We start from the raw sequence: 25,195 nt of genomic DNA, 5'->3' as shown, positions 1-25,195 counted from the left end.
GCAGGGGAGCCTGCCATGGGGAGCCACTGTGGAAACTACAGGAGAGCTGCAATCCTTCCAAACCTCATAAGCAGAAGGAAGAGATGGGGCTTGGATGGGTGCAAACAGGCAAGAGCAGGACGACATATAGATAGCTCAGTGAGCGCATCCAGAAGTGCAGGAATGGAATGAACTGCTCCTTGAGCATATAAGGGGAAAGAATTACTCAGGGGTAAACATGCCAGACAGCCATGTCTCTGCCTGCCTCAGAGTATACAGTGATGTGCAGGAGAACATGAAAAAGATTGGCTGTCAGAGTTGTCCAATTTGACAGATTAAAGTCCTAATGCTTATGTAACAGTTTAAGTGCTCTAAACAGGTTTCTTAATCCCAGAGAGGGGGATTATTCCTTTATATCAATTGCAAAACACAGCTCATATGGGCAGCAGAAAAGGTAGGGGTGCATCCGTCTCCACTAGGAAAAGCCTGACAGCAAGGACAAGCAGCAACCCAGCTGCAACTCAAGGGGCTGAAAAAGCTTGTGTGGTTTGGATTGTGATACAGTAGCACTTCCACCTTACAGGCCCCAGCAACAGCTCAGATCTCTCCTTCCCTCTGGCAGAACCCTCTTGCCTTTCAGATCTTTACAGAGGTTATTTCCCTACTCTGTGCAAATCCATCTCTCTCTAATCTCTTACTGACCCCTGTTCCCACAAACAGCCAGCCCTGCTCTCTGCAGGTGAGGTCCCTGTTGCAAGGACACCCACTTCATCACACTAAAGACCACCTCTGGCGTCTGTTCTGACAACAACCTCTGCTCACTGAATTGAGGAGGATGTGTGAATCAAAAAAAAAAACAGTGTCTTTCAATTAAGCTCTTTCAACTTGGATCAAAATTAAAACAGTCACCATGTAGGCACATTTGAAGCCCTCACTAGCCAGCAACTAAAGGGTCCTGGCTGTTCCTGCTTCCTTTGAAGCATGCCTGCTGGCTGTAGGTTTCTATAGTGCTCACTTGCAATTACAACCCTTTTCAACTTTTTTTTTTCTTTTTTTTAAATTTTAAGAGACTGAGAGGAATTAAAAAAAACCTCAATCAGATTTATCAAAAAACTGTAGAGGTAGGGCCAGCTGCAGCTACATATGTCAAACTGCTGCAGATACAAAAGGAAAAGCTGTAATTCAGTTAGGGTGCTCAGCTTTTTAAGGGTTTAGTAGTGAAGCCAATATCATTGCTATATTTCTAAACTCAAAGAAATTCCTAATTCTATGCTAGATGAAGTCACCAGTCTATGAGTATATGGATCTTGACTCTGTACCTTCTGAAAGTAGGTGTTTCTGTCCTGGACTTGTTGCTGAGCGTACGCATTTTTCATACTTGCTTGATGGCCCTGTTCTAACAGGCTTGCTAAGGACTTGAAAATCATTTGGTTTCATTCCTTGTCCTTGTACAAGATGTGTGGCTGAGCAGCACAGATGCATCATTTGTCTAAGACAGTAAGCACAAGTTACTTCAATCATAAGAGTTCAAATTAAAGTGGGGGAAAGAATGACAAAACTTCTCGCTGATTTATGTGGGCCAGTATTTTATCAGCATTACCAAGTTTTGCCTCACCAAGATATACTTTTGTTGAGTAACATTAGCTAAGTGACAACATAGCAACAACAACAAAAATAAAACAAGTCAAACCATTTTCCCCAGATGCCTGCAGGGGGACCTCCATGCATGCATGAGAGCTGGCTTGAGGTAGTAGAGCAGGAGAAAACAGAGAGAGTAGGAGAAGAGGGCATTGATTTGGAGTGTTACAGGGATAAGCAGCAGGGATCATCCACCAGCTTCCCTCCCATGTGTATACTACAATCCCTAGCTCTTCACTGTCTTAATGCCTCAGAGGTCTGAGCAAGAAGTGCAGCAGCAGAGTGCCAGACAGCCAGGAACAACTTCCCTGTGCTAACAGCTTGTAAAATGAAGAGTGAGCTGAGAACGATGATTGGAGATGATGAGAAATAGATGGATGTTCTGGGAACTGATCATCAGAGACGTAGCTGTCTTCCCTTGTATGCTTAAAATTACTGCTGCTGCTGCTACTACTACTACTACGTAACACTACTTTCCTCCCTCCCCACCAAACAGTCCTGGTTGAGACATGGTGTTTGCCATTCTGTTGCAGGTCCTGCTGACAATCACATTTTAAAAGCCTGTTTATGACCCTCATTCTGCTATGGTTAAGTGTCAGGGAAGCGCTTGGAAACCACAGACATCCTCTCCCTCTGCTTTGCTACGGTGTTGCCTGAGCAGCTGACTGCATGTAAAAAGACCTCAGCGACTGCTAACACTTACAAATAACACCTTCTTTCTGTTTTTTAAAAAAAGAATTTTAAGGAAATTCAGTCACAAGGATGCATGTTTTTGCATAATAAGTTACACACAGAGCTGCAATAAAGTAGAGGTACTTTTTGATTTTTCTCATACCTATTTTAGCAAAAAGGTTACAAGAATGAAGACAGGAAGGGACAGAAAACTCACCACAGAAGAACTGGTCCTCTGCAATCCTCATATCCATTCACAGCCCTGCTGTACTTATCCAGCTACTACCTCCATAATTCTGTAGAATTCAGTATATTCCATGTAGTTCAAGCTGCTAAAATAAATGGAGATTATTCCCAGCCCCTGTGGAAGGGAGTAGTCAGAGTTTGGTTGTGTAGGTGTTGTACCTTTTTTTTTTTTTTTTTTTTTTTTTTTGAGTTTCATAAGCTTGCGGGCTGAAACATTGCAAAGGGATACTACCAGATAATAAACTCTACACTATCAAAAGTTTGTCAAATAAATAGCACGCAACCATCTCTCTTCTCCTGCAATTACTGGCATGTTCCTAGTTTAGTCTGACCCTTGGTTCCAAAGAGCTGAAAATACTGTAAAACTGGCACCTGGGTCAGCTCTTCCTGTGACATCATTTAAATTACAGACTGCAAAGTTGAAAAGCTGTGTGCTTTCCCCAGTCTATAAAAGGAGCAGTTAGAAAACATCATGCACAGACTTGCACAGCAAGGCTATTGCTTCCATAAAGGCTAAGAAACCTGCTACAGGTTCTGAGCACATCTGCTTGCACCATAACACAGATGCTGCACTCCATAAGAGGCTGTAGCTCTTGCACTTCTGTTCAGTTCAATGCAAATCCACTAAAACTGAAAAACACCAGTTGACTGTGCTGAAACCAGAGTCCTTCTATTTTCTCCACAAGCCAGAACATGGGCAGCAATACTACAAGCTTACTCACACTGTCCCCTGCCAATTCACTTCTACCAGTAGCATTGTTCACTAGGATTTCCAGCAAAGGTGCCACCTGCAAATGTAGATACTTAACTTACACCAGCTTCTTCTGCAGTGGCTACCAAACAGCAGCTTATATGGTAAAGGTTTTCAGTCATTCCTCAGTTACAAAATAGAGCTGACTTCTTATGCTACTGCCAAATCCTCCTGTCCTCCAGACTCCATCTGCTGTTTCCTTACACAAACAACTACCACAATGACAAAATATAGAGTTAAATAGATACTTCATCACCTTTTGCTTCCCTCAGCAAATCTGTGCAACTTTGAAGATATTTGTAAATTCGGATTTATTATTACTATTTTTCATACTATGGCTACCACAGTGTCCATAAAGAATTTTTGAAACAATGTTTTTAAATAGTCAATTTTCATAAAAATTGAACCATTGCAATGGATAAATGTTCAAATCATTGATATTCAAACATGCTAAGTCACTTAAAAGATCTGTGCCTATGTCTCTGGACATACACATTCTGGCATATATTGTCCTCAATACATGAACAGAAGATATGCTTTACTGTTGATGTTTAGCACATCTTTATTGCTTTTCACTTCTTTATGATTAAAAATGTTATTTGTCCACCCAGTCTTTCCCAGGACAAAAGCCATCATCTCTGTTTGCAGAGGCAACCAAGAATTAAAGGAAATATTTCAGAAGCCAATATTAAATGTAAAAAAAAAAGATTTAAAGTAATTACTGATACACTGGTATGTATGCATTTTATTCAGAAAATCCCTGTTAAAAATATTCTTCTGGGGATATTCAAATTTATTATGTAGAACAACACAGCGTTAACGCACTAGCTTCTATTTAATGCTTTGGTTCATAGCAACAAAGATACCAATGGGAAATCATTAAACAAATATGCGATTTTTGCAGCATAATAGGCCTATGTTTGGTATCATTTGAAAAACTCACGGAGCTCAAACTGACAGAAAAAAATGCAATGATCAGTCAAAGTACAGAAACATTACAAATGTTAACAGATTTCAGAAAGTGATTTTATATTAATTCAAATGTTAATGTTGTCCAAGGCTGCTGAAAGTAATGCAACTCTGCGACAAGATAAACATTGCAGTCAATGAGACAGCAAATGAAACAAAAGGACAGCTTTTGGTGGGTTAAGTTTAATTAATTATATTTCCTTTAGAACTGTAACAATAATGTGTCAGTAATGTACACATTCTGTACTTAATTGATGTTAATGATTTTCCTGTTTTCTTATTTTTGCTGGTAGTGTCTCCTTCATGGCCAAAGCTCAGCTAGGCAGGGTCATAAGAATCCCTGCCATTTTACGTTTCTTCGTGCCACATCGTATTTCCAATTAAGTCAGGGAGAGTAGTAGCATTGAGCTGCTCCTGTTATTTCCATGCTCCACTCTCTAAGCCAGGTCTCATGTGCACATCTTCCAACCCACTTTCTAAATCTTTTAGGAAATGCATGAACTCCAGCAGAGTCCCTTACAAAGGGTTATAGTCATACTTCCTCCAACCCATCCCTAAATCTAAGAAACACGAAAATCCAACCCACAAAGCTCCTTTTAATTTTGGTAGCAGGAATGGAGATTAACTAGGTCCATTCAATTTGCTGCTGACACTAAAAATGCAGGGCAAGTCAAGGATCTTTTATACACACAAGCAATGTGTGCCAAAGTACATCTAGCCATCCCAAACCCAAGGCATCTAAAATGTCTACACTTATCCTCAAAGTGATGACTTGAGCACCTTTGAACACTCAGCAAAAAAATCATATATACAGTTATGAAGGGTGAACTGAGGCCTCAAAATTATCCTCAGACTGGGTTGCTCTATTATCTCTACCAATATCCCAGTGCCAGTCACTGCTGCTAGTGAGCAATATATCCCATCTTGACCATTATTTACCTTCTCCAGAGTTGAAGCTTTTCCATTACCTCATCCTCAAAAAACAACGCTTTTTGGAAGGTAAGTTGGTAGGGAGCAAAGTCCACTTTGCAGCAAGAGGATCCATTTAGCCTTCAAACAGGCCTTTGGAAACCTGAATAGAAACCTATAGGCTTAGCATATCTCAAGAGCACACAGAAGTTTATAGCAATAGCAATCTATTTTAGATGAACATGATTGCTTCTTAGTATATATAATCAATACATTTCTCACATCATTCTAGCATAGTGGTACATGTAGAAGTGAAGCAAATCAACTCTGAAACCAGAATTAACAGACCTGCTTTCATGCATGACATTCCTTCCACCCTTTGAGCTACTTGCAGCCTCTGCTCACCTCCACCAAAACCCCTCATCTTTCAATGCATTTAGATGCCTCATGTATCTCATAGCTGCTGTGCAGCAGCTCCGATTCCCTCCCACACCCCCTCATTCCTTCTCTCCATCTTCCTAATGCTTCCTACCTTTTGGGCTGCCAGCTGGCAGGACTTAACATGTACCATGACTAGTCCAGAGGTTCATGTGCTGGCTGGCCAGCAGCAGCCAAAGAGGAAAAAAAACCCACGATGGCTGATCTTTTATGCCTTTCCTTCTCAGGGAGGACTAGAGGGCTGATTCATTTTTTCCTGTTACCTACATTAACAGAAGTCAGAACTTGAAGTTGTCCTGTGGAGGAAGCGGACAGACAAACGAAAAAGACACATTAGTCCAGTTCAACTGGAAGCCAGGCTAAAAAAAAGAAGAAAAGAAAAAAAAAGAAAAAGAAAAAAAAAAAAAAAACACTCTACAAGCAAATAACATCCTTTCTATTACAAGAGCTCAGGAATAACAATCCTGCAGGTCCCTATTGAAATGCCCTAGATGTCTGCAGAACAGGGGTGGCCATGGCAGTGAAACCTTTAACAAACTGTTCTCTTGCCACTTCTCAGGGGAAAACATTTGTTTAAAAATAGTCAAATGAATCTGGAATGATCTATAGGGTACTTTGTTATGTTAATGACTGTTACCAACTGTCTCTTCCTTATATTAAAGTGTTGACTCATTGTCAGTTAGGGTGAGACAAGACAGTTTGCTTGTGCCTTGCAGTCCTTTTGCACTCACTCAAACTACTCATGTGAAGACACTTTTAATATGAAAAGACATTGTCTGTGACCATTATTAATCTTCAGACTGAAGTCCAGAATACTATATGAGCAAACCTTTGCTCAGTGCAGTCTTCATTCTGCAAGATACTGGTCAAAATTAAAACATTTTTCTTTGATCACACTAGCCTGTGGCTGACAGCCAGGCTTCCCAAACCACAGTTTATAAAGGTTTGCACTTGTCCTTTGCTGTGCTAGGACAGCAGCAATGTTCAGGCAGGTGTAACTGGGGATGCCTCCTGCAAGCCTGCTCCTGAAACATCAGCTTTACAAACATTAGAAGCCGACATTTTGCAGGCCTGGCTGAGAAGAAAGTGACTTATTTATTCTCAGACCAATCTTGAAATGAAGTGTAACAACCAAACCTGATTGCGAGCTGTGCAATTCAAATATTACATTAACAGCTGGTAGGTGCTTGGAAGATGAATGTTAGGGTGAAAAGCAACGGTTATCTGTTGAGCTTATGTCACGGTCAATAATCCTTAACATACGGAAAAACAGGATTGAGGCACTGCGCTGCAGAGGCTAGCGTCTTGTACTCTATTCAAAAAAAGCAGAATAGGTTTTACAGAATTCTAAAATAAAATATGATATTACTCTTTTCTGTCTGATGTTCTTATTTTTGGATTCAATCCAAAAACATTCATGCTATTTATCCCTGTTACACGTAGGGCACACAACAGGTAGTTCATGTAAGTGGAATCTGAACATGATAATCAGGCAAGCCACTGCAGTTACTACTTTTTCCTTTTCCCTTGTTACTTAACTGTCACTGCAGTGAGTGCCTGATTTCCAGTCAAGTCACAGACTTAGTTCTACATGAGGTCTCTTCCACTCAGGTTATTAAAAAAGTGACTATAGTAGATCCACAGTATAGCAATTTATGCTACGTATTCATACTAACAAGCAGTAGTTTCACCTTCTTAGCTTTAATGCACCTTGCACACTTATGTCAGCATATGCAAGTTGCTTTCTTTCTGGAAGGTTGTATCAGTGCAAAATTCTTACCAAGAAGTTATTTTGGAGCTTTTTGTTTAGAGTTCCCCTAATCCTACTGAAAGGAAAAGGATATGCTTCCAATGGAGAAAAGTGACATACCTAGATATGCTCTTAGCACTAGGAAAGTCATGTTTGTGATGTTTTCTTTAAGTGCATGATTTTTCAGGAAATATTTAGGCTTGTTGCTTTTGTTTTTACCTCTATGTTGGGAAAAATTCTAAATTCATGACTAAGAGTGTAATTCCAGTTTCAAGAAATTTTGTTACATACAGTTTGTTAAAAAAAAATTGATTTTGCCTTTCTTTCCTTTATAGCTCAAGAAAGTCTATTGGCATATGAGGCAGAATACTTTGGGAGAGGAGACTTGTTTTTAAACAAAGTGAAGGTAAATTGAAATGGTTCTTTAAATGGTTCTTTAATAAACATCCTTGGCACTATTTCTCCACCACAGTTATAAACACTGACAATAAATCCACTAACTCCTCCTCTTTCCAAAGCTCAACCCCCCCGCAGGAAACCCCCAAAAAAGCACACAACCCCACATCACACAAAAACCACCACACACTCTAAACTCTTATTTCTCCTGCAAAGCCAAGGTATAAATGTAGCATTCAAGGTTTGTAACACATCACAAGAAAACATACTAATAAAGTAAATATTCTCTCTTCCTCCCCCCCCCCCCAAAAAAAAAATATTCTTGTCTGACTGTTGCAGGCTATTTCTCTATCACATGAGCAAAAGTACCCATGTGTGTATGCCTGAGAAGACAGAAGTAAGACCTGATTCTCAGGTACGACAACTGAGGATTTTCACATCCATTACATCTAGGTGGCAGTGCTCTTCACACGAGCAGATGTTTAAGAACTGAAATATCCGAGAAGATGAAGAACAGTTCTTCCCAGCAAGTGTCCACTTGCAAAAAGTGCACTAGGGTGAGGTTCCACGTATCATTTTTCCTTATATCCCAGCCAATCACAAACTGAGTCAAACAGTAATTTTTCTCTTTTGTGGAGTATGATGACCTGTCAAGTCTTGCTTCTGCTGCACCTCTAGACCGTACATTACCTGCGGCCTGCCATGCCCTGCACTGCGCTGCAGCAGGACACTTCAGAGACTACCTCAGCTCACTTTAAGATCTCATCAATAAAGGGAAGATGACCATTTCCAAATTGGATGTACCAGAGCATACAGCAACGGACCTTAGAGATCGGCATGAGGAAACTTTGCTTTGGTTGGTCTGTTTAATGAGGAACCATTGAATTTCCTCCTTGAATATTATTGCAACCCTGCTGAAACTTCAAAGACCAACACTTTATTAAACCCATTTGCTTTCTTACCATACCTGTTACACAAGAACATATTCTGCCCGGTAAAACAAAGATAGTTTACAAACTGCTCCAGTAGACCATTTACATCTCTAAATTGCCAACAAGCTTAGGACCAAAGCACCATGGATCAGAAAGGCTTTCCTGTCTTCCTTGACACTGATTTGATCTAATTTGTCCTCTTCACAGAATCATAGAATCAGTAAGGTTGGCAGGGACCTCCGGAGATCACCTAGTCCAATCCCCCTGCTCAAGCAGGGTCACCTAGAGCATGTTAGACAGGGTTGCATCCAGGTGGGCCTTGAAGATCTCCAGAGGAGACTCCACCACCTCTGGCAACCTGTTCCAGTGCTCCGTCACTCTCACAGGGAAGGAACTCCCCCCTCACGTTCAGGCAGAACTTCCTGTGGTTCAGTTTCTGCCCATTGCCTCCTGTCCTGTCACGTGGGACAATTGAAAAGAGTTTGTCTCTGTCCCCCTGCCATCCTCCCTTCAGGTGCTTATACACACTGAAAAGATCCCCCCTCAGTCTTCTCTTCCCCAGGCTGAAGAGGCCCAGCTCTCGCAGCCGTTCCTCATAGGGCAGGTGCTCCAGCCCTCTGATCATCCTCGTAGCCCTATGCTGGACTCGGTCCAGTAGCTCCATGTCTCTTTTGCACTGGGGAGCCCAGAACCGGACGCAGTACTCGAGATGAGGCCTCACCAGGCCTCACCATGTAATCTCTTACATTAGAGTGTACAGATTGTTGAGAATACTGGTTTTATTCACAGTCTACAACGATACTTCTTTTCATAATCTCAAATTCACCATAAACTGAAACAGAAATCTTCATATACAAGCTTACTCTTTTGCACTTGACTTCAATTGACTACTTCAGGAGACTGAAAGGAGGTAGATTATGTAGTATTGCAGTATTCCACAGTCCTAATTAAATTTTTGATAAAATACAAGTGATGTCAGTAGCAGACAATTCAAAACTTGAGAAAGTTTTTGTACTTTAAAGGTAAAATTCAATTTGAATTGTTTGCAGGTAGCATGCTTGAAGGCCCCAATCACTGAAATACTTACTGCTCAAAAACACAAGATGATGTTTGCTTGGCTGGAGTCCTATTACTTCAAAGTACAAACATTTCATGAATTTCCCAGAAGCCAAGTTTTATAATGGCAAAAAATGGACATTAAAATCTTCTCATCACTCTTATCCATCATTTCCTGCCACCTCAGATAAAAATCTTTCAGTTACTCCACCTTGACTTTGACTAAACCACCTTTGCAGATCTGCTCACTGTAGTACAATCTAAAGCTGATAGTGAGGAGAGAAAGAGGTGAGTAAAACAGGAAGCAAAAGCACTGCTATTTCCTCCCACATTAAGTCACACGACAGATCTGCATGCAGCATTTCTTTACAAAATGCCAAGTCTGAGGAGGAGAGCTCCTCAGCCAGATTACAAAAGCCAAGGTCAGGCTGACTTCAATTAAGAGTGTAAGGAGGAGCTGTACTTAACTCCCAGTAAAGTCAAGGGCAGACAAAGTCTGAGTTAGCCTATATTATTTCACAGTATATGCTGGTGACCCTCTCTTTTGTTCGAGGGGGCGGGGAAGGGGGGTTTGAAAGGTGAGGGTATGAGTAATTTAGTGCTTTAAGTGTATGTATGTTAAACGCCTACAGGAAGCACGATCCCAAAATAGGAGGGGATTTTTGCTGAAAAGCAAGGTAAAGAGTCCACTCCATGACAACCAGTGCACTTGTCAACTCCAACTGTACCACACATTGCCCTGATTATTTACTGGTATTCCTTACCTAATCTTGCAGTACCTTGATTGGGTGTCATTCCCATTAAAGTCTGGAGGAAACCGAGTTGTGGTCTTTGGCAGTTTCCAAGTTAAGGTACTCTAATGTCATTCTCCTGAGAAATGTTACTGCAGCTAAGCCTTGTACATTAGTACAGACTTGCACCGAGGTCTAGGACTTCACAGCCTACCAGGACAAAGAGCCTATGGGTGAGAGAAGTCAATTGCTCTGCACTCAAAGGAGACAGCATCTACAGCACCCAGAAAGAGAGGAGCTTCAGCTAAGGTACAAGACCTTACAGTGCCTACGGTTCCCCTGGGCTGCTTGGCTCAGTATCTGTGCAAGCACCCACTGAACTTGCTTAGGCCACCTAAACTTCACCTCATGAAAACAGGGAAGTAATACAGCTGCTCATTTGGTAATTCCTGAGAACCAAGATAAGACACTGATCTGAGACTCAGACACTGACAACCATGCACTAATCATCCTACTGCTTTACAGGAGATGAGCTATGAAAGAGACTAGTTTCTATAAACTATCATTAGATAATCAAGACATTTTCAACAATTTAGTATCTGGCAGAATCAGTGCAGAACTATGCATTTTCATTCTTTCTGCCCAGCAGCACTGCTCTTTTCTATACCAAATTCACCATTTAAAGTTCAACTCTAATGTAGGGTTGTTTCCTTCGATATAGTCATGGCTAACTGGCTAGGCCAATTTTATAGTAGCAGTAATAAACACAAAATTAGCACTGGAATCACTTCTGTTGTTCGAAGTTTCACCGACGTCTCTAGCTTTCAGACCATGGTGAGATTTTGTTATATAATTATGACAAACTTTTCAGAAGGAGGGACATAACCATAAGCTACCTGCTACTGCAGAATTCAATTTATTTTGCAGGATACTATGCTAGTCTGTAGTTATTAAAAGGAGAGAGAGTTTCAATTCAAAACATGCACAACGATGCACAGCTAAATTGCTTTCTTGGCATTCTCCAGAGCTTGTGAAGCCCCTGTGTTCCTTTACCAGGGACAGCGTACCATCTTCAACAACAGTAGCCTAGCATATTTTCCAGATCTCTTTTTGCTCAGAATCCCTCTTTGCCTTTCAGGGTAATATGTTCTAGATTAGAGACAGCTTGGAAAAATACATATCTAATATTAGCTCATCTCTACTGTACAAACTTCAGCCCACTTGTAAACAAGCTAAACCTTTTTCTGTAGCTAGTCAGGCAGAAATGCCCTTTTCTTCCTCCCCCCAACAACAAAGAAAAAGCTAATTTTCTTTTCTACCTAACTGATCCAAGACTGGAAAGAATTTAGGAAAATAGGATTCTTGGTCAGAGATCTAGGGAGGGAACTCCCTCTCTTTTGGTTTTGGCTCTTGAAACAGGCACAACTATTTTCCTCAAAATTAGTTGCACTGTTCTTCCCCAAAACACTTGCCATCCTGCAACAACTAGTGCATAATTCTTCAAGCTATGCTAGAAAAAGAACACACTTCATAGACAGACTTCAGTATCAATATGTATTACCAGACAAGAAGATTCATGAAGTATGACAGAGAAGAGACAACAAAAAAAGGAAACATTTTAAAGCAAGTCAACCTCGTGGAAAGTACGGTATCTGTGAGTGACTACATTCATACCTCAGAAGCTGCAAAGCACGTAGAGATCTTCCCATTCTGAACAGACTGCTTTCCATAGAAGTAAAGCAAGTTGACTGCTGAGGAAGGGGGGGGGGGGGGGGGAAGTTATTGCTTAGCAAATAAGCCAGATTACCATCTAAAGTAGAGATCCATTTTAGAAAAAGGTCTGTTATAAGAATAGTTATATAGATCCTTTTTATGCATGTAATTTAGCAGACAGTTTTCCCATACAGCCCAGAGAACATAAGGAACACCTGCATTTACTCTTGAATAGATATTAACCAGAAGTTGAAGTTTCAATTTAAGCTAAAAATAATGTTCATGGTATCTGTATTGTTATTACAGAGTATTTTTCTTTAACAGTTAAGTTTAAAAAAAATGCAATATACATAAAACTCAATCAGTTTTAAGTATGACATGCCTTTTACATATGAAACTTAGCGCTCAAAGCACTCAAAAGCAACAGCAGGAAGACTAGTACTGAAATTCTAACCTGTGATTCAGGAATTAAACTAGAGACCGCCTTTCAGGAATGTTTTTGTTAATGCTTTGCTTTTTAAATTTAGATCACCAAAATGTGTCTTGACAATTCCTCCAGTGTTACAAATATTTTTCACTAATGGGCAAATATAACATTCTTTTGTCTAGAACCTGTAGTTCTGAGAAATGAAAATCTCTGAATTGCCACTGGTAAACTTGTTCAGCTAATGTTTACACTTGTTCCATTAGCACAGAACTTATAATTCATTGCAAAAGAAAAAAAGTAGCCAAATAATTTGATTACCATTACATTAGGCATTTTTACGGCATCAGAGCTGTAACTTTTATCAGAGTACTGGTTCAGAGAAGAGGGAAAGAGAGAATAACCTAATAACAATTTACTTTTAAAAAGAAAAGGATGCCTTGCTGGAAACTAATGATTCACAGACATTAACCAATAGCGGAGGAGTTTCCAGAAATAAGTGTTCTAGCATCTAAGTAAACTACAGAAGGACATGATGAATCCTAAAAAGTCTCACAAGCATGTTCAGTGTTGTTGATAGTCCTTCAAACTGAGTATCATAGAATCATGTGACTCTATGCTTTCCTTCTTTCTGCTTTCCTTCAGAACCATGACTTTCCTGTCTAAACTGCATATCCTCAGGGGTTATTTAGTAAATATGCTCCTTCTTGACCTTAAAGACAGCAGATTAAAAGGCACGTGCTATTCCAGACACCAAATTTGCACTAGATGAGACTAGTTGTCAAAGAATATGCCAAAACCCAGAAGTTTAAATGAGTATTCTTTAAGGAAAGATAGGCTTCTTCCTTCCTGACCACTTCTTGCTATCAAGCATGACTATCCAGACTATCTGATTCAAGAAATTCCCAGTACACCAATTAGAAAGTGTGTTGTGGAAAGATTCCACTTTACCTGTCCCCCCCTCCTCCCCTTCCTGGTCATCAGCAGCTGGAACAAACAGCAAGTCCAATTACCACAATGTCATAATAATTTTATTTTAGTACCCAGAAAGTAAGCTCTCATTGGTAAGCCAGTAATGGCAAATAAATAAGTGTGATAGCTACTGCATCCTCTGCCAAAATTCCAACACTACTGGCAATAACAACTTGAAAAAAGTTTAGCTGACCACAATTAAAAAAAAAAAAGGAATATACATAAAACCAGCTGTCTTAGACAGCATTTTATTAAAAATGGATACATAGAGACATAGCAGCATTTACAATAAAGAATTTTAAAAGGCATCAAGTTGTAAGCCAACCATTCGAAAAAGAGGCTTTGAAATGTAGTCTTCCACAGCACTTTTATGCCCATTTGTCAGTAGGGGACAGAATGACTCCAGATTTCCAAAGGACAGACAGGCACAGTAACTAATCTAAACTTCAAGCCCTTTTTCTGAACAGTTGGTCACATCAAGCATCACCCTCCTTAGCAGCATTTGGCACTCTTCGGTGTTCTTTTAAGTGGCTGGTGTACTTGATCCATTTATTTAAAATATTTTAATGTTCAATAAAAATATTTCATATAGAAAAAATCTTCTGTCACAAAAAAGATAAGGTTTCCTTTTCAGATTCTATAAAAGCTTATGAACTTCATTGGCAGCATTTCCATAATGGAGCAGGAGTTAGAACCAGCAGAACAGGCACTTCAGCAAAACTGTCTGTCAACGTTTTCTGTGCTCATATTGGTTTTAGTCCAGCAGACTGTTTCTTACTACTTTGTGGTGGTGTAAGGACACCGCTGGGGAAAGGTGAAGTCCTATTTTGCTCAGCCAATATGGCTTGTTTTGCTTGAGCTTTGTCCTGAAAACACAGGAAACAGGAAAAAAAAAATCCTTACTTTGGTATACCAATGCAACAGCTCAATATAATTCAGTGTCTCATAACCCAATAGGTTGCTCATATGGAAATGCATATTTATATCCAACCTCCTTCATGATAACTAATAAACATTAATAATACAGTAAACGAAGTTAGTGAACACATGCCTTAGGAGATAAACAGTAACTTTTGGAATCACAATCAGCATTATGGTACTTATGTCTTGAAGATAGCAAAACTCAGTTGCTATTGAACTGCAAAAAGCTTAACTTTTACTACTGTTAAGCAACCTTAGGAAAAAAAAAAGATAGTTTCAACTAACTACAACTTGTTGGACAAAATTTTGATCCTCTGCAAGTTTCTCGTCTTAAAAACCACTGTTGCTCTATTTATTGTCAACCATCACTGTCCCACAGCAGTCCTTCATGATCACTCTCAAATTAGTCTCTATTTTCTCTTCTTGATCAGACAAGAGCTTATATTACCTGCATTCGCTAGACAGGAAGTTCCACTATATATCTGAGATATCTCAAAGGGCAGAAATACATTTCCCATTTCTGGAGTAATTATTTGTTCTTTGAGATCAAAGGCTTAAATCAAGATAATATTTTGATATACCAAATACTGTATAAGTCAGGTCTCTGTCCCAAGGATTTTGCAACTGGGGTACAACCTCATGCCTTTTATTGTTTGCATACACTCACTCTCAGTATCAATTTGGTAATGTTTCAATTGAGTTTACTGGATGTTACCGATTCTATGATTCTGTGTTCTAGCCAAAGAAGGAGTTAGACTTTTTTCCCAGACAGTTTTTGCCTTTATTTTCCAAATACATACCAGCAAATCCAAGCTGTTTATGTGCGTCTGTATATTGTGCAAGTCTTCAGGAGCTATGCCTCTAAAGTGTTTGAGTTTGGAGCTTCCTACCTCCCTTATAGCCATTGCAAATGGAACCATCCACTTCACACATTCTTCTATCTCACACCATTCATAACCTGGAAGACAAGTTGTATGCTTATGTGCCTGAATTAAGACAGTTAGATTTATTTGTAGATGCCAATCAGTGATACTTACCTGAAACTTTCTGCATCAACTCAGATGAGGAGAAGTGGTACAAAGCAGAAGCTGCAAGTATTCCGTATGTATATTCCAAGCAGCCGATATCTAGCACACAGAGATCCAAGAGCTACAATGCAACACATGCTTAGTAAGTCTATTGCAAAATAACAATTTTTCACATGAAATACATTTTAAGGATGAAATCAGTCCTACCTCTGCTATTTGTACAAATATTTGCTGTGGATATTGTGGCAGCAGCACCTCATAAAGCTCATTTAAATAGGCAACTTGCATATAAATGTTTAGCCATGATACAACTGTCAGTGGATTTAAGTTCCAATTAAGAGCCTGAAAGAGTAGATATGCACAAGACTTAAGTGTTAATAGAGTTCTTAACTTAGACCATGCAACTTTATTTACTCTTGATAGAAAATTATTTCCAGTTGGTTGAGGCATCTTTGAAACACATAAATCCAATCCTCTCCTGTGCTTCCTCTCACTGATAGGGTGGCAGAATCAATTCATTTTGTCAATATGCACATATTAATGGATACTTTAAATCATTTGTTACCTAGAGGACACTGGTTTCTCTAATTAAAAAGAGAAATGTGCCTCTTACTAACATATACGATTAAGCGAGGCTTTCTGCTTTTAGTCTCATTATGCTTGGTATAAAAGAGCATAAAGTAGTACAGGACTTTAAAGAGGTACAACTAATTCCATTTAAAAATATTACCTTCATAATGATCAATTCCATACTGAGGATTTCATCTTCTGTACAAGCTCCATCTGTAACATACGCAAACTGGTGCAACTTTGGTGGATAAATTTCCTGAAAGATAGGAGATCAAGTATCTCATTTGAGAAATAAGTTGCAAGTAGTTCCATGTGTTAAAACAAAAACCACTCCACGTCTTCAACATTTCCAGATTTAAACAAAAACAAAATAAAACAAAATATCATGGTGTCCTCCTCTGCCTTTGATGAACACAGGTTTTATTTCTCAACTTCCCTGTCCATAGCCTTCACCTTTCATTTCTGATGGATCAGTACAACATGCATTATGTTTGACAAGGCTACTGAAGTGGTATCATAATTAAGATTTTTTTTTTCATTGCATAATAAAGAAAAGGCCTTTTATCTCTTGTGATCAAGTGTAGATCTAATAGTCACATATACTTGTATAGTCTAACAGTTTTTACAAGGATGTAGCTCTGCAGATAATGACCGTGGGTCCTGTGAGAAGTGGACCAAAGCTAATTAACCATAGACGTTCCAATGTGTAGCTAAAAGACATTAATAGCATCCATACAGCCATTATCTGTTACTAGATTTCTCACATTAAGCTTACAGCTAACACATAAGTTGAGAAATATTGCTGGCCCAAGGTTACCTTAAGAGATACTGCAGGCGATGGAGATAGCTCCTCTAATTCCATCATTAGATTTTAATTGCTTTTCAACAATGAAGAAACAGTTTGGCCTCAACTACTCTGCAAGTTTAAGTTTTACCTTAAACACACAGAGCTCACTAATGAAGCCTTGTGATTCGGAAGCAAAATAAGAATTGGTGCTCAAGAAGAACAGGTAGGAGATCTATGCATCTCTTAAAAGACAAACAGTAAGAACTAAAAATGTATTATGTAATTTAACAAATTGATTTGTCCAAGTAAATAAAGAATAGCTCTTAAACTGTATCATCCGTAGGTATTCCACTGACAATGTAATTGCAACAAGTGGTCTCAGCATACAGCAGCCAGACAAACTCTTTTAAAAATAGCAATTAAAAACTCCAATCCTAAAAGAATTATTCTAACATTGAAAAGAGAAACTGTGGTGTCAAGTAGTCTTAATTTTAGCTACTTCTAAAAGGTAGGAGGAATTTGAGGGTTTTTTTTTTCTTTCTTTCTCCTAGCTCACAAGTCATAGTAACAAGCTCCATAAAGCCTGCCAAAATGCATCTATCTAGTGTACAGTAAGCATGCTGTCTGTCCATTCACATTTTTATGTTTAGGTAAAACCTGGGGATACTTACCTCAAGCTTTGCTGCTATGAATAAGGAAGAGATCCCAATAAGCTGCAATAGTGTTTTTACAACATTCTGTTGTGTTGCCATAAACCGATCAAAGAAATCTTGTGCTAAATAAAAAGTTTCTCTATGAAGCTTGTAGACTTCACAAACCTGCAAAGAAATAGTAACTTAAAGGACAAGAACAGTTTGAAAGATTCAAAAACAGATGCTATATATCTATTCAAAAATGCAAGAGCTAGAGATGCAATTCATACCGGCTTTCTGATTCATTGATACTGAGAGCTAACACGCTAACTAAGAGTAGGAGTTAAACAGTTTCCTTTGACTCACGAGAAGGTTGCCACTACAGTAACTCCCCAGAACACAGAGACCAGAGTGAAAAGCCTTTTGGGAAATGCAAGCATATGTTCCAACGATCTGAGAACATCAGTTCCTTGTTTTCAAACATTACTCCAACACCTCAAAAGAGAAAATTCTTGCAACTACTTTAGAATTAAGAACAGAGACTATGCAACCATGTCATCCAAAAAGCAAAAAACACTCACATACACATAGAAGAGTTGAAGTATATTCTACATGCCAGTAACAGTGTTAGAGATGTTGTGTGACACATCCGGTTTCTAAGCCACCATGCCTTTTTACAATGACTTTCATAACCATTTGTACAGCTTTTATCTGCAACATGATCTTAATTGATAATTATACATTATCTATCTAAATAAATATCAGATTATGTTGTCAGTTTTTACACCAACAAATCAAAACATTATATGTATATTTTAACTTGATGCTTTTCACTGATAAAATTAAGACAAAGATGAGTGTCTAGTGCTAAACTGATTACACAAAGATAGTGAAATGTATTCATGACAGATAGTTATTACAACACTTCAACAAAAGCACACTTGAAATACTCACACGCACAGAAAAGCTCACCTCCATTAGCCAGTCTAGAAGGATTGTTCTCATTTTAGGTTGCAGAAGAGGATGCCTTTGCATATAAAGTTTATCTCTCAGATATATCTCCTCTTTGTTTATCATATTTTTCCATACATCATCTCTGTTTGCCCAGCTACGATAGATAAATGCTTTCAGTCTCAAACTATCACACAAAAGGAAGGTAGACAAGCAGTAGTGAAATGGCACACTTACCCCAAAATTGGTAGTGGTGAAGCTCTAGTTGGAGCAACACTTAAATGAATAAAGTGAGAGTAATCAACACCAACTGGATCATCATCTTTATCCGGAGTAGGAATCAGCATATGGGGATTTTTGTGAACATTATTCCAAGATGGCTATTAAGTGAAAGACAACATTTTACAGTGTGCCTTTTTAAAACAATCATTTTAGCTTTAAATAGAATACAGAAGCTGGAAAGAAACTATGACAGAACTATGATTACCTCTTAAAACTCTTCAGATTGCTTATTTTCACATTTGGAAAATTTTGCCACTAAAAGCAAAGAACTTTAACCTCGTTCTGCTTTTGAAGGACCACCTGTGTTCCGTAGAAAAATATCCAAGTCTGAGTCTTCTATTGTCACATCACATTCATTTTGTTTTCATCAAAAATATTTTGCGTGAAAGCAAGTTGTTTGCCTTCAAGTAAGAAATAAACAGATGGAACTTTAAATCCCAATTCATGATTAAGATTATACAAATAGATTAGGATTTCTGGCAAGGAATATGCAGATGAAATACTTAGAATTCTTGGTTCCAGGCAAAACATCCTGGGCAATGAACACAGCAAAAGAGTAATTTACAGAATTCTCTCTTAAACTTCAATTCATCTTGATTTAGATGGAGAGAGAAAAAAAAAAAAGAGTACTTCAGATGATCTGACTGTTTTCAGAACAAAGCAAGGACATGTTAAGCAACTACCACTAAAGAAAATAATCATGTCAATTATTCTGCATACAGAAATTTATCAAGGTCTGCAAATATTAGACATCCAACACTTCATCTATCATATCCTTTTACTTCTACATGGACTATAACACAAGATTTATTTCTCCTTAAAGGCTGCTCATTCAGGCTAACTTGGCTAAAGATGATCTTGGTGTACACTTCCTATTATTTGGCAGGAATATAATATTCTTTTTATTTTACTGCAAAATAAGAGACAGACACCTGTCACTATGACTACACAAATTAAAATCTGTCATATCCATCTAACAGTCAAGTTAGCTATCTTGTTGCAAACTGATCTATTCTGTAGCATTAGGAATCTTCAAAGACTTCCATTTTGCCAATGTGCTTTGAGAGTAAAACAAAACAACTGGAGTCAGAAGAATCACTAAATGTGTACAAGTAAACTGCTCTACACAAAATATTACCTCTGGTGAAGAGGCTTCCAAATCTTTTTTTTTTTTTTTTTTTTTTTGCATTGTCCTTGTTACAGGTGACACCACTTTCCAGCAAAATGGCCACCCTCTAGCACTATCTTTAGGAACAAAATTCACTAACTTCAGAAACCAAAAACACATTGCACAGTTTACTCATACTTAAGACTGATTTGTATTTAATTACTGAGGCAGATAGGTAGTTTTTCCTCTTGGAGTTCTGTATACAAATCCACCAGACCTACTTATTTGTTCCTATGGGCAGAAACTGAACCACAGGAAGTTTCACCTGAACGTGAGGGGGGAATTCCTTCCCTGTGAGAGTGACGGAGCACTGGCACAGGTTGCCCAGAGAGGTTGTGGAGTCTCCTTCTCTGGAGATCTTCAAGGCCCACCTGGATGCAACCCTGTTTAACGTGCTCTAGGTGACCCTGCTGAGCAGGGAGGCTGGACTAGATGATCTCCGGAGGTCCCTGCCAACCTTACTGATTCTATGATTCTATGATCCTATCATACTACAACTTAATTTGGGTGGTGGAGGGGGAAAAAGAATGAACAGTATCTCTGTCTCTAAAAATGACAGATTCTTTATGAACTGAAAGCTTGAATAAAAGTGTAACATCAGCATTGCTTTAGGTTAATTTTTGTCCTCCCTCCAAGCCAGACTTTAGTCACACTTTGTCCTCTAAACTTCAGGGCAGGCCCAGCTGCCAACAGCCTTTTGAGAAGCACTGGCTTATCAGTTAATCAGCAAACCAACAAAAAAGCAGAAGATTATACAGGATTGATTTAAAGGTGCCTACTACACCAGACACTTCTAAAAGCAAATTTGAAGTTCTTGGTACCACAGGAAAGCAACAATAACAATCTGATTTAAGAAAGACTTCTCCCCCCAGTCTTTTACCAGGAAATACATACAGACTCAAAAGCTTCTTAAGTGCTTTGAAAAGCAGTAAGAACCAAGTCTTGGCCTACATAATGCATCTCACCACCGAGAGTGATATAAGCAATGCATGTAAGCAACAAGAGTTAAGTACACATGTTAGCTAAGAAAAAAAATTTTTTTTGAACAAATACATAGGGACTTCAAAAGCAAGACACTACCAAGAAGGTAGAAAGGAGCCTGAACTAGCTTAAGTGAGGGGTCACTATAGCTTTGGCATGTATTTTGGTTGAGGGAATGGGAATATTAATCAGATTCTTGATTCTCTAAAGTATATTTAAGAAATTCAATTGACTACCAATAGATATCAAGAAACTGCATGACATCACTTTGTAACTGTATAGAAATAGAACCGCTAAACTGTTTCCTTTCCAGTAGTAGTTTAATTTAAGGGGGGAGGGGAAGGAAATGTCAGGAAGTACTTTCTTTAGGCTTGCACAGACCCAACCCTGAAGCCAAGAGCTGCAATCTCTCCTGCAGCCAAAAGGGGACAAATGCAATAGAAAATCTGTGCAGCCTACTGGAGGAAATCCTATGGCCCTAGGCCTACTTCAGAGGCAAACAGGACCCCAGCAAGAAAGCTCAGTAACACCCACAGTCACACTCCAGATACATATACAGGAAAAAACAAATGAAGACATGCAAACTCTTGCAAGGAGAGGAAACACAGGAAAAGTAGAAGCTAGGTGACCAGAAAAGTCCATGGGAACAATTAAGCACCTCAGCTCCAAACAAACAAAGGAGTTTAGAGGATTTTTTCCTCCTCCTCTTTTAGTTTTTATGCCTCAACAGTTCTTCTACAGCACGCCCTCACTCACAAATGTATCAAACGTTCATTTAAATGGATCTTTTAGACACCTCTCAAATATATAGAACTGCCAAAACCTGCTTGGTTTTGCATCTCGCAAGTTATTCTTCACAAAAACTACTGACACATCAATGCATCACAGCACAAGTTGAGAGCCACCAGAAGCTTCTGCAGATCGAGGAGCCCAGGGAGGCATGGAGAAGGAATATTTTCAGCATGGAAACTGAAGTCAAAGAAGCAGGAGAGAGAAAAGGTCTGTTCATCTCACCCTAAAAAAGCAGCATCTCAGAACTGATGGACATCACTATCCGCTGTTACACTATAGCCTTCTTAGTTTATCAAATATAAATAATAATTTTAGCATTTTTTTCACTCACAAGAGGCACTAGGTTGAAGTGTAAGGCATTTCTTTGCCCTGTTAGAAAGAGGTTTTAGAATTACCAAAAAGAGATAGAAGAGCAACTCACATAAATTATTTCAAATCTTTCTGAATAGCATAGGAGCTTCTGGCATTTTTAATCTCTAAAAGAATTTGTTGTCCTTTCTCACGTTAGGGCAAAGTCAAATTCTCAACTTTGATAGTTCACATTGTTCACTTGTTTGAAGACTTTCAGAAGATACTTTTTAAAATGTCTAGGTGGAACATTCTGACAACTTTAAGACTGTTCTGGTGAAGTGTTTAGTGATAAATTAGTAAAAGTTATTTCCTGAAAGCTCTTTTTTTAAAAAAATAAAATCAATAATCTAGTTAAATGAGTTTTGTTTTACATGGAGCCTTGGAAGTGTATCAGTCCACAAAAAGCAGCCAGAATTAATATGAGAATTACTAGAACTACAGCAGTGCCAGTTCTCCAAAAACAAACACAGAATTTATGCAATATTCTGCTGTCACAAACCTGATGATATAGCCACACTTTCATCACATAAAGAGTAATGGCATCCTAATTAAGAACTCATGCCTTATGTTCAGCAGAAGCAAACTAATGAATTGAGTATGAAGATGCTATAAAGTGGGATGCAACTATGGTATTTTGCCTCATGTATGAACTAGCATCAGTGAACAATTTAATGTAGAAGTCACGTGGTACAGGCTGTACTGGATTTATAGGTACTTGCATTTTAGAATTAGTGTGCCACAGCAGCATAACTATCTCACTGGCCATCATACAAGCTTGCTATACTGCTGCTGGAACCATAAACATATTCTCATTAGTGGCCATGGCAATTTGTATCAGAGAATAGCTTGTGACATGCCATAGACTGAAGAGCTGCTGCTGTGCAGCCAAATGTTAGCTTTTTTAAACAGATCTGTAACAATCTGGCTACTTTGTTATGACAAAAAATCTTCTCCATGTATGGACTGTTACAAAGGTACCCATTTTGTTGGGGGTTTACAGAACCCAAGGGCCTAAATCCCACCAGTATCCTAAACTTAACTTGAAAAATTCCTAAATCTGTATTTTGAAACTCCTTCTGCCTAGATTATGTAAATTTTAATGTGCCCATCCTTCATGAAGCAACATTTAATGGCTGCTAAGCCAGTAATGCAGAACACAAACATAGAATCAACACTCTTCAGTGTTGAAAGTCACTGTACATGAAACATATTTCAAGTTTTTCTACTATCTTTCAGAAGGAGAGTAAAATTGGGTCCATGTTAGGATTTAACAATACTTATTATGCAGTAACTGCACACAAAAAGCCACTGCTTAGCTCAGAATGAATCCTTTGGTGAAGGAGAGAACTGTGGTGAAGGACAGGCAGCTCTTCCTTGTCAGAAGTGAGAAATTAGTTTAATATACTGTACAAAAGAAAGACAGAAGGGAAGGAGAGATCCCCTCATTAAATGCTCACCATTTGAGTTCTGCTTAATATGTTGACTGATAACTAGTATACACAGTTGCAACAAGCAGAGGCCATTCCAAACAATGATGGCCATCTGTTATGGTAGCACTTTAGTCTTAGAACTTCCAGCTGCCACTTCTGGTTAGATGTGCCCCATTATGCATAGTCTTGCACACCAAATGAGTACTGTCTGCATTCCCTGATCATGACTTTTGCTGTTTAAGTATCACCCTGCATGTGCACTAACTGGCTGAAGTCCTAGTGACAGAGCATGCATGTGTATGCACAAACAGTCCTTTTGCACGGCCTAAGAAGGGAATAAACCTTAAACCTACTTCAGAAAGTAGGTCAATCTTGCTTTTCTATTTAGAGTAGGCACCTCAATGTCTGAAAGCATCATGCAATAACCAATTGCAGGTCATGTGTGAAGAATATGAAGAGGATACTAAGGCAAAAGTTAGCTTTGACTTCGTAACTCAGATTATTCTAAGTATCTTACTTCAGAAACTGGTGATGGCCACTACCAACCTCTACTGACCGGCCCGATTTCCACAGCCTAAGTGGCTTTACAGAAATTATCCCTTTGTTCTCTAGAGGGACTAGGCCTAACATTTCACCATGGCATTAGCATCTAGTATTATAAACTTAAGTTCTAATTAGTAATCTCTTGCTTTCTGGTAGCCTGACAGCAAAACTAGTAAATAGGAATGGAGCTGAAGGTGAAAGAAAAGAATGAACCTTCCCCTCTCACAGCTTAACTACAGACAAGGATGCAAAAAGGTCCATCTCAGGAGGCAATTCTGTTCACATGCTTAAGTGTCTCGTGCTTTGGCCTGCAAGGTACAGCATGTAAACACATCTCTGTACTTTTACAGGTCTCTAGAGAGGTCATCACAGGGTCTCTCCATATAGAGCTAAATGGATATTAAGGCCTTTGTAAGTTGAACCCTTGCAGTCCCAGGACAGCTGAAGTCTTAAACACCACATTTTAGACCCATGCAGCCTTGTCTCTTGCAAAGACTTCAAAGCAAACTGTATGAACTGAGGATTCCTGTGTTTTTCATCATCCAAGGTTGATAGTCCCCTCAGTCAGTGCTCTACAGCACATGGTAGCTGTGCATTGGCTTTACTGCATTCCCAGCAGTAATGAAGTACTGTAAAATAATAATAAAGTCACACATGGTTACATGTTAGCATGACCTAAGACAAAGCAGTTACCTGGTTTTCATATTGCTTTTTCCTGTTCATTTCTATCTTGGCAATTTCTTCATCTGGATCCTGTAAGAACTACAGAAAAGGAGATATAATTTCAGGTTACAGCCAGAGATTAGGGGAAAGCATGCTGCTCCAGACAGCACCGTGGTGACAGGGCAGCGCTCGCCCACCCGCCCGGGGCACCACCCGGCCCGCGGCGGCCCGAGAGGGCGGCGAGGGCCCGGGGCGGGCGGCAGGCCGGGCCCGCGGGCTGGCACTCACCGTGGCCACATCGGCCTTCCTCTTGCGGGCGCGCATGGCACCGCCTGGGCCCCCGGCGGGCGCCTTCTCCTCGGGGTGGTCGCTGCCGAGAGAGGAGAAATGGAGGGAGCGGCCGGGCGGCGGCCCGCGGTGCCCCGGCGGCGCCGGGCCTAGGCGGCGGCGCGGCCGCCCGCGGCACTCACCTCTCGCGGCGCATGGCGCGGGCCCCGCGGGGCGCGGGCGGAGCAGGCCG

At 39.5% G+C, this 25,195-nt stretch overlaps 1 protein-coding gene across 1 annotated transcript; it reads right to left on the bottom strand.

The window, feature by feature from the left end:
• Window positions 1–13,613: 13,613 nt before the first annotated feature.
• CCNE1 (cyclin E1) lies at window positions 13,614–25,188 on the bottom strand. The gene is made up of 11 exons (XM_062586299.1): window positions 25,146–25,188; window positions 24,964–25,045; window positions 24,706–24,774; window positions 18,703–18,845; window positions 18,487–18,622; window positions 17,554–17,700; window positions 16,256–16,351; window positions 15,733–15,867; window positions 15,535–15,646; window positions 15,298–15,455; window positions 13,614–14,442 (listed from the first exon to the last, which is right to left on the bottom strand). Exons 1-11 carry the CDS (start codon window positions 25,157–25,159, stop codon window positions 14,320–14,322), a joined length of 1,215 nt encoding a protein of 404 aa, XP_062442283.1. The 5' UTR covers window positions 25,160–25,188; the 3' UTR covers window positions 13,614–14,319.
• Window positions 25,189–25,195: the final 7 nt, after the last annotated feature.

Source organism: Rhea pennata, chromosome 13 (assembly GCF_028389875.1).
Source record: "Rhea pennata isolate bPtePen1 chromosome 13, bPtePen1.pri, whole genome shotgun sequence".
Taxonomy (NCBI): domain Eukaryota; kingdom Metazoa; phylum Chordata; class Aves; order Rheiformes; family Rheidae; genus Rhea; species Rhea pennata.
This window is presented reverse-complemented; position numbering and strand designations above follow the sequence as displayed.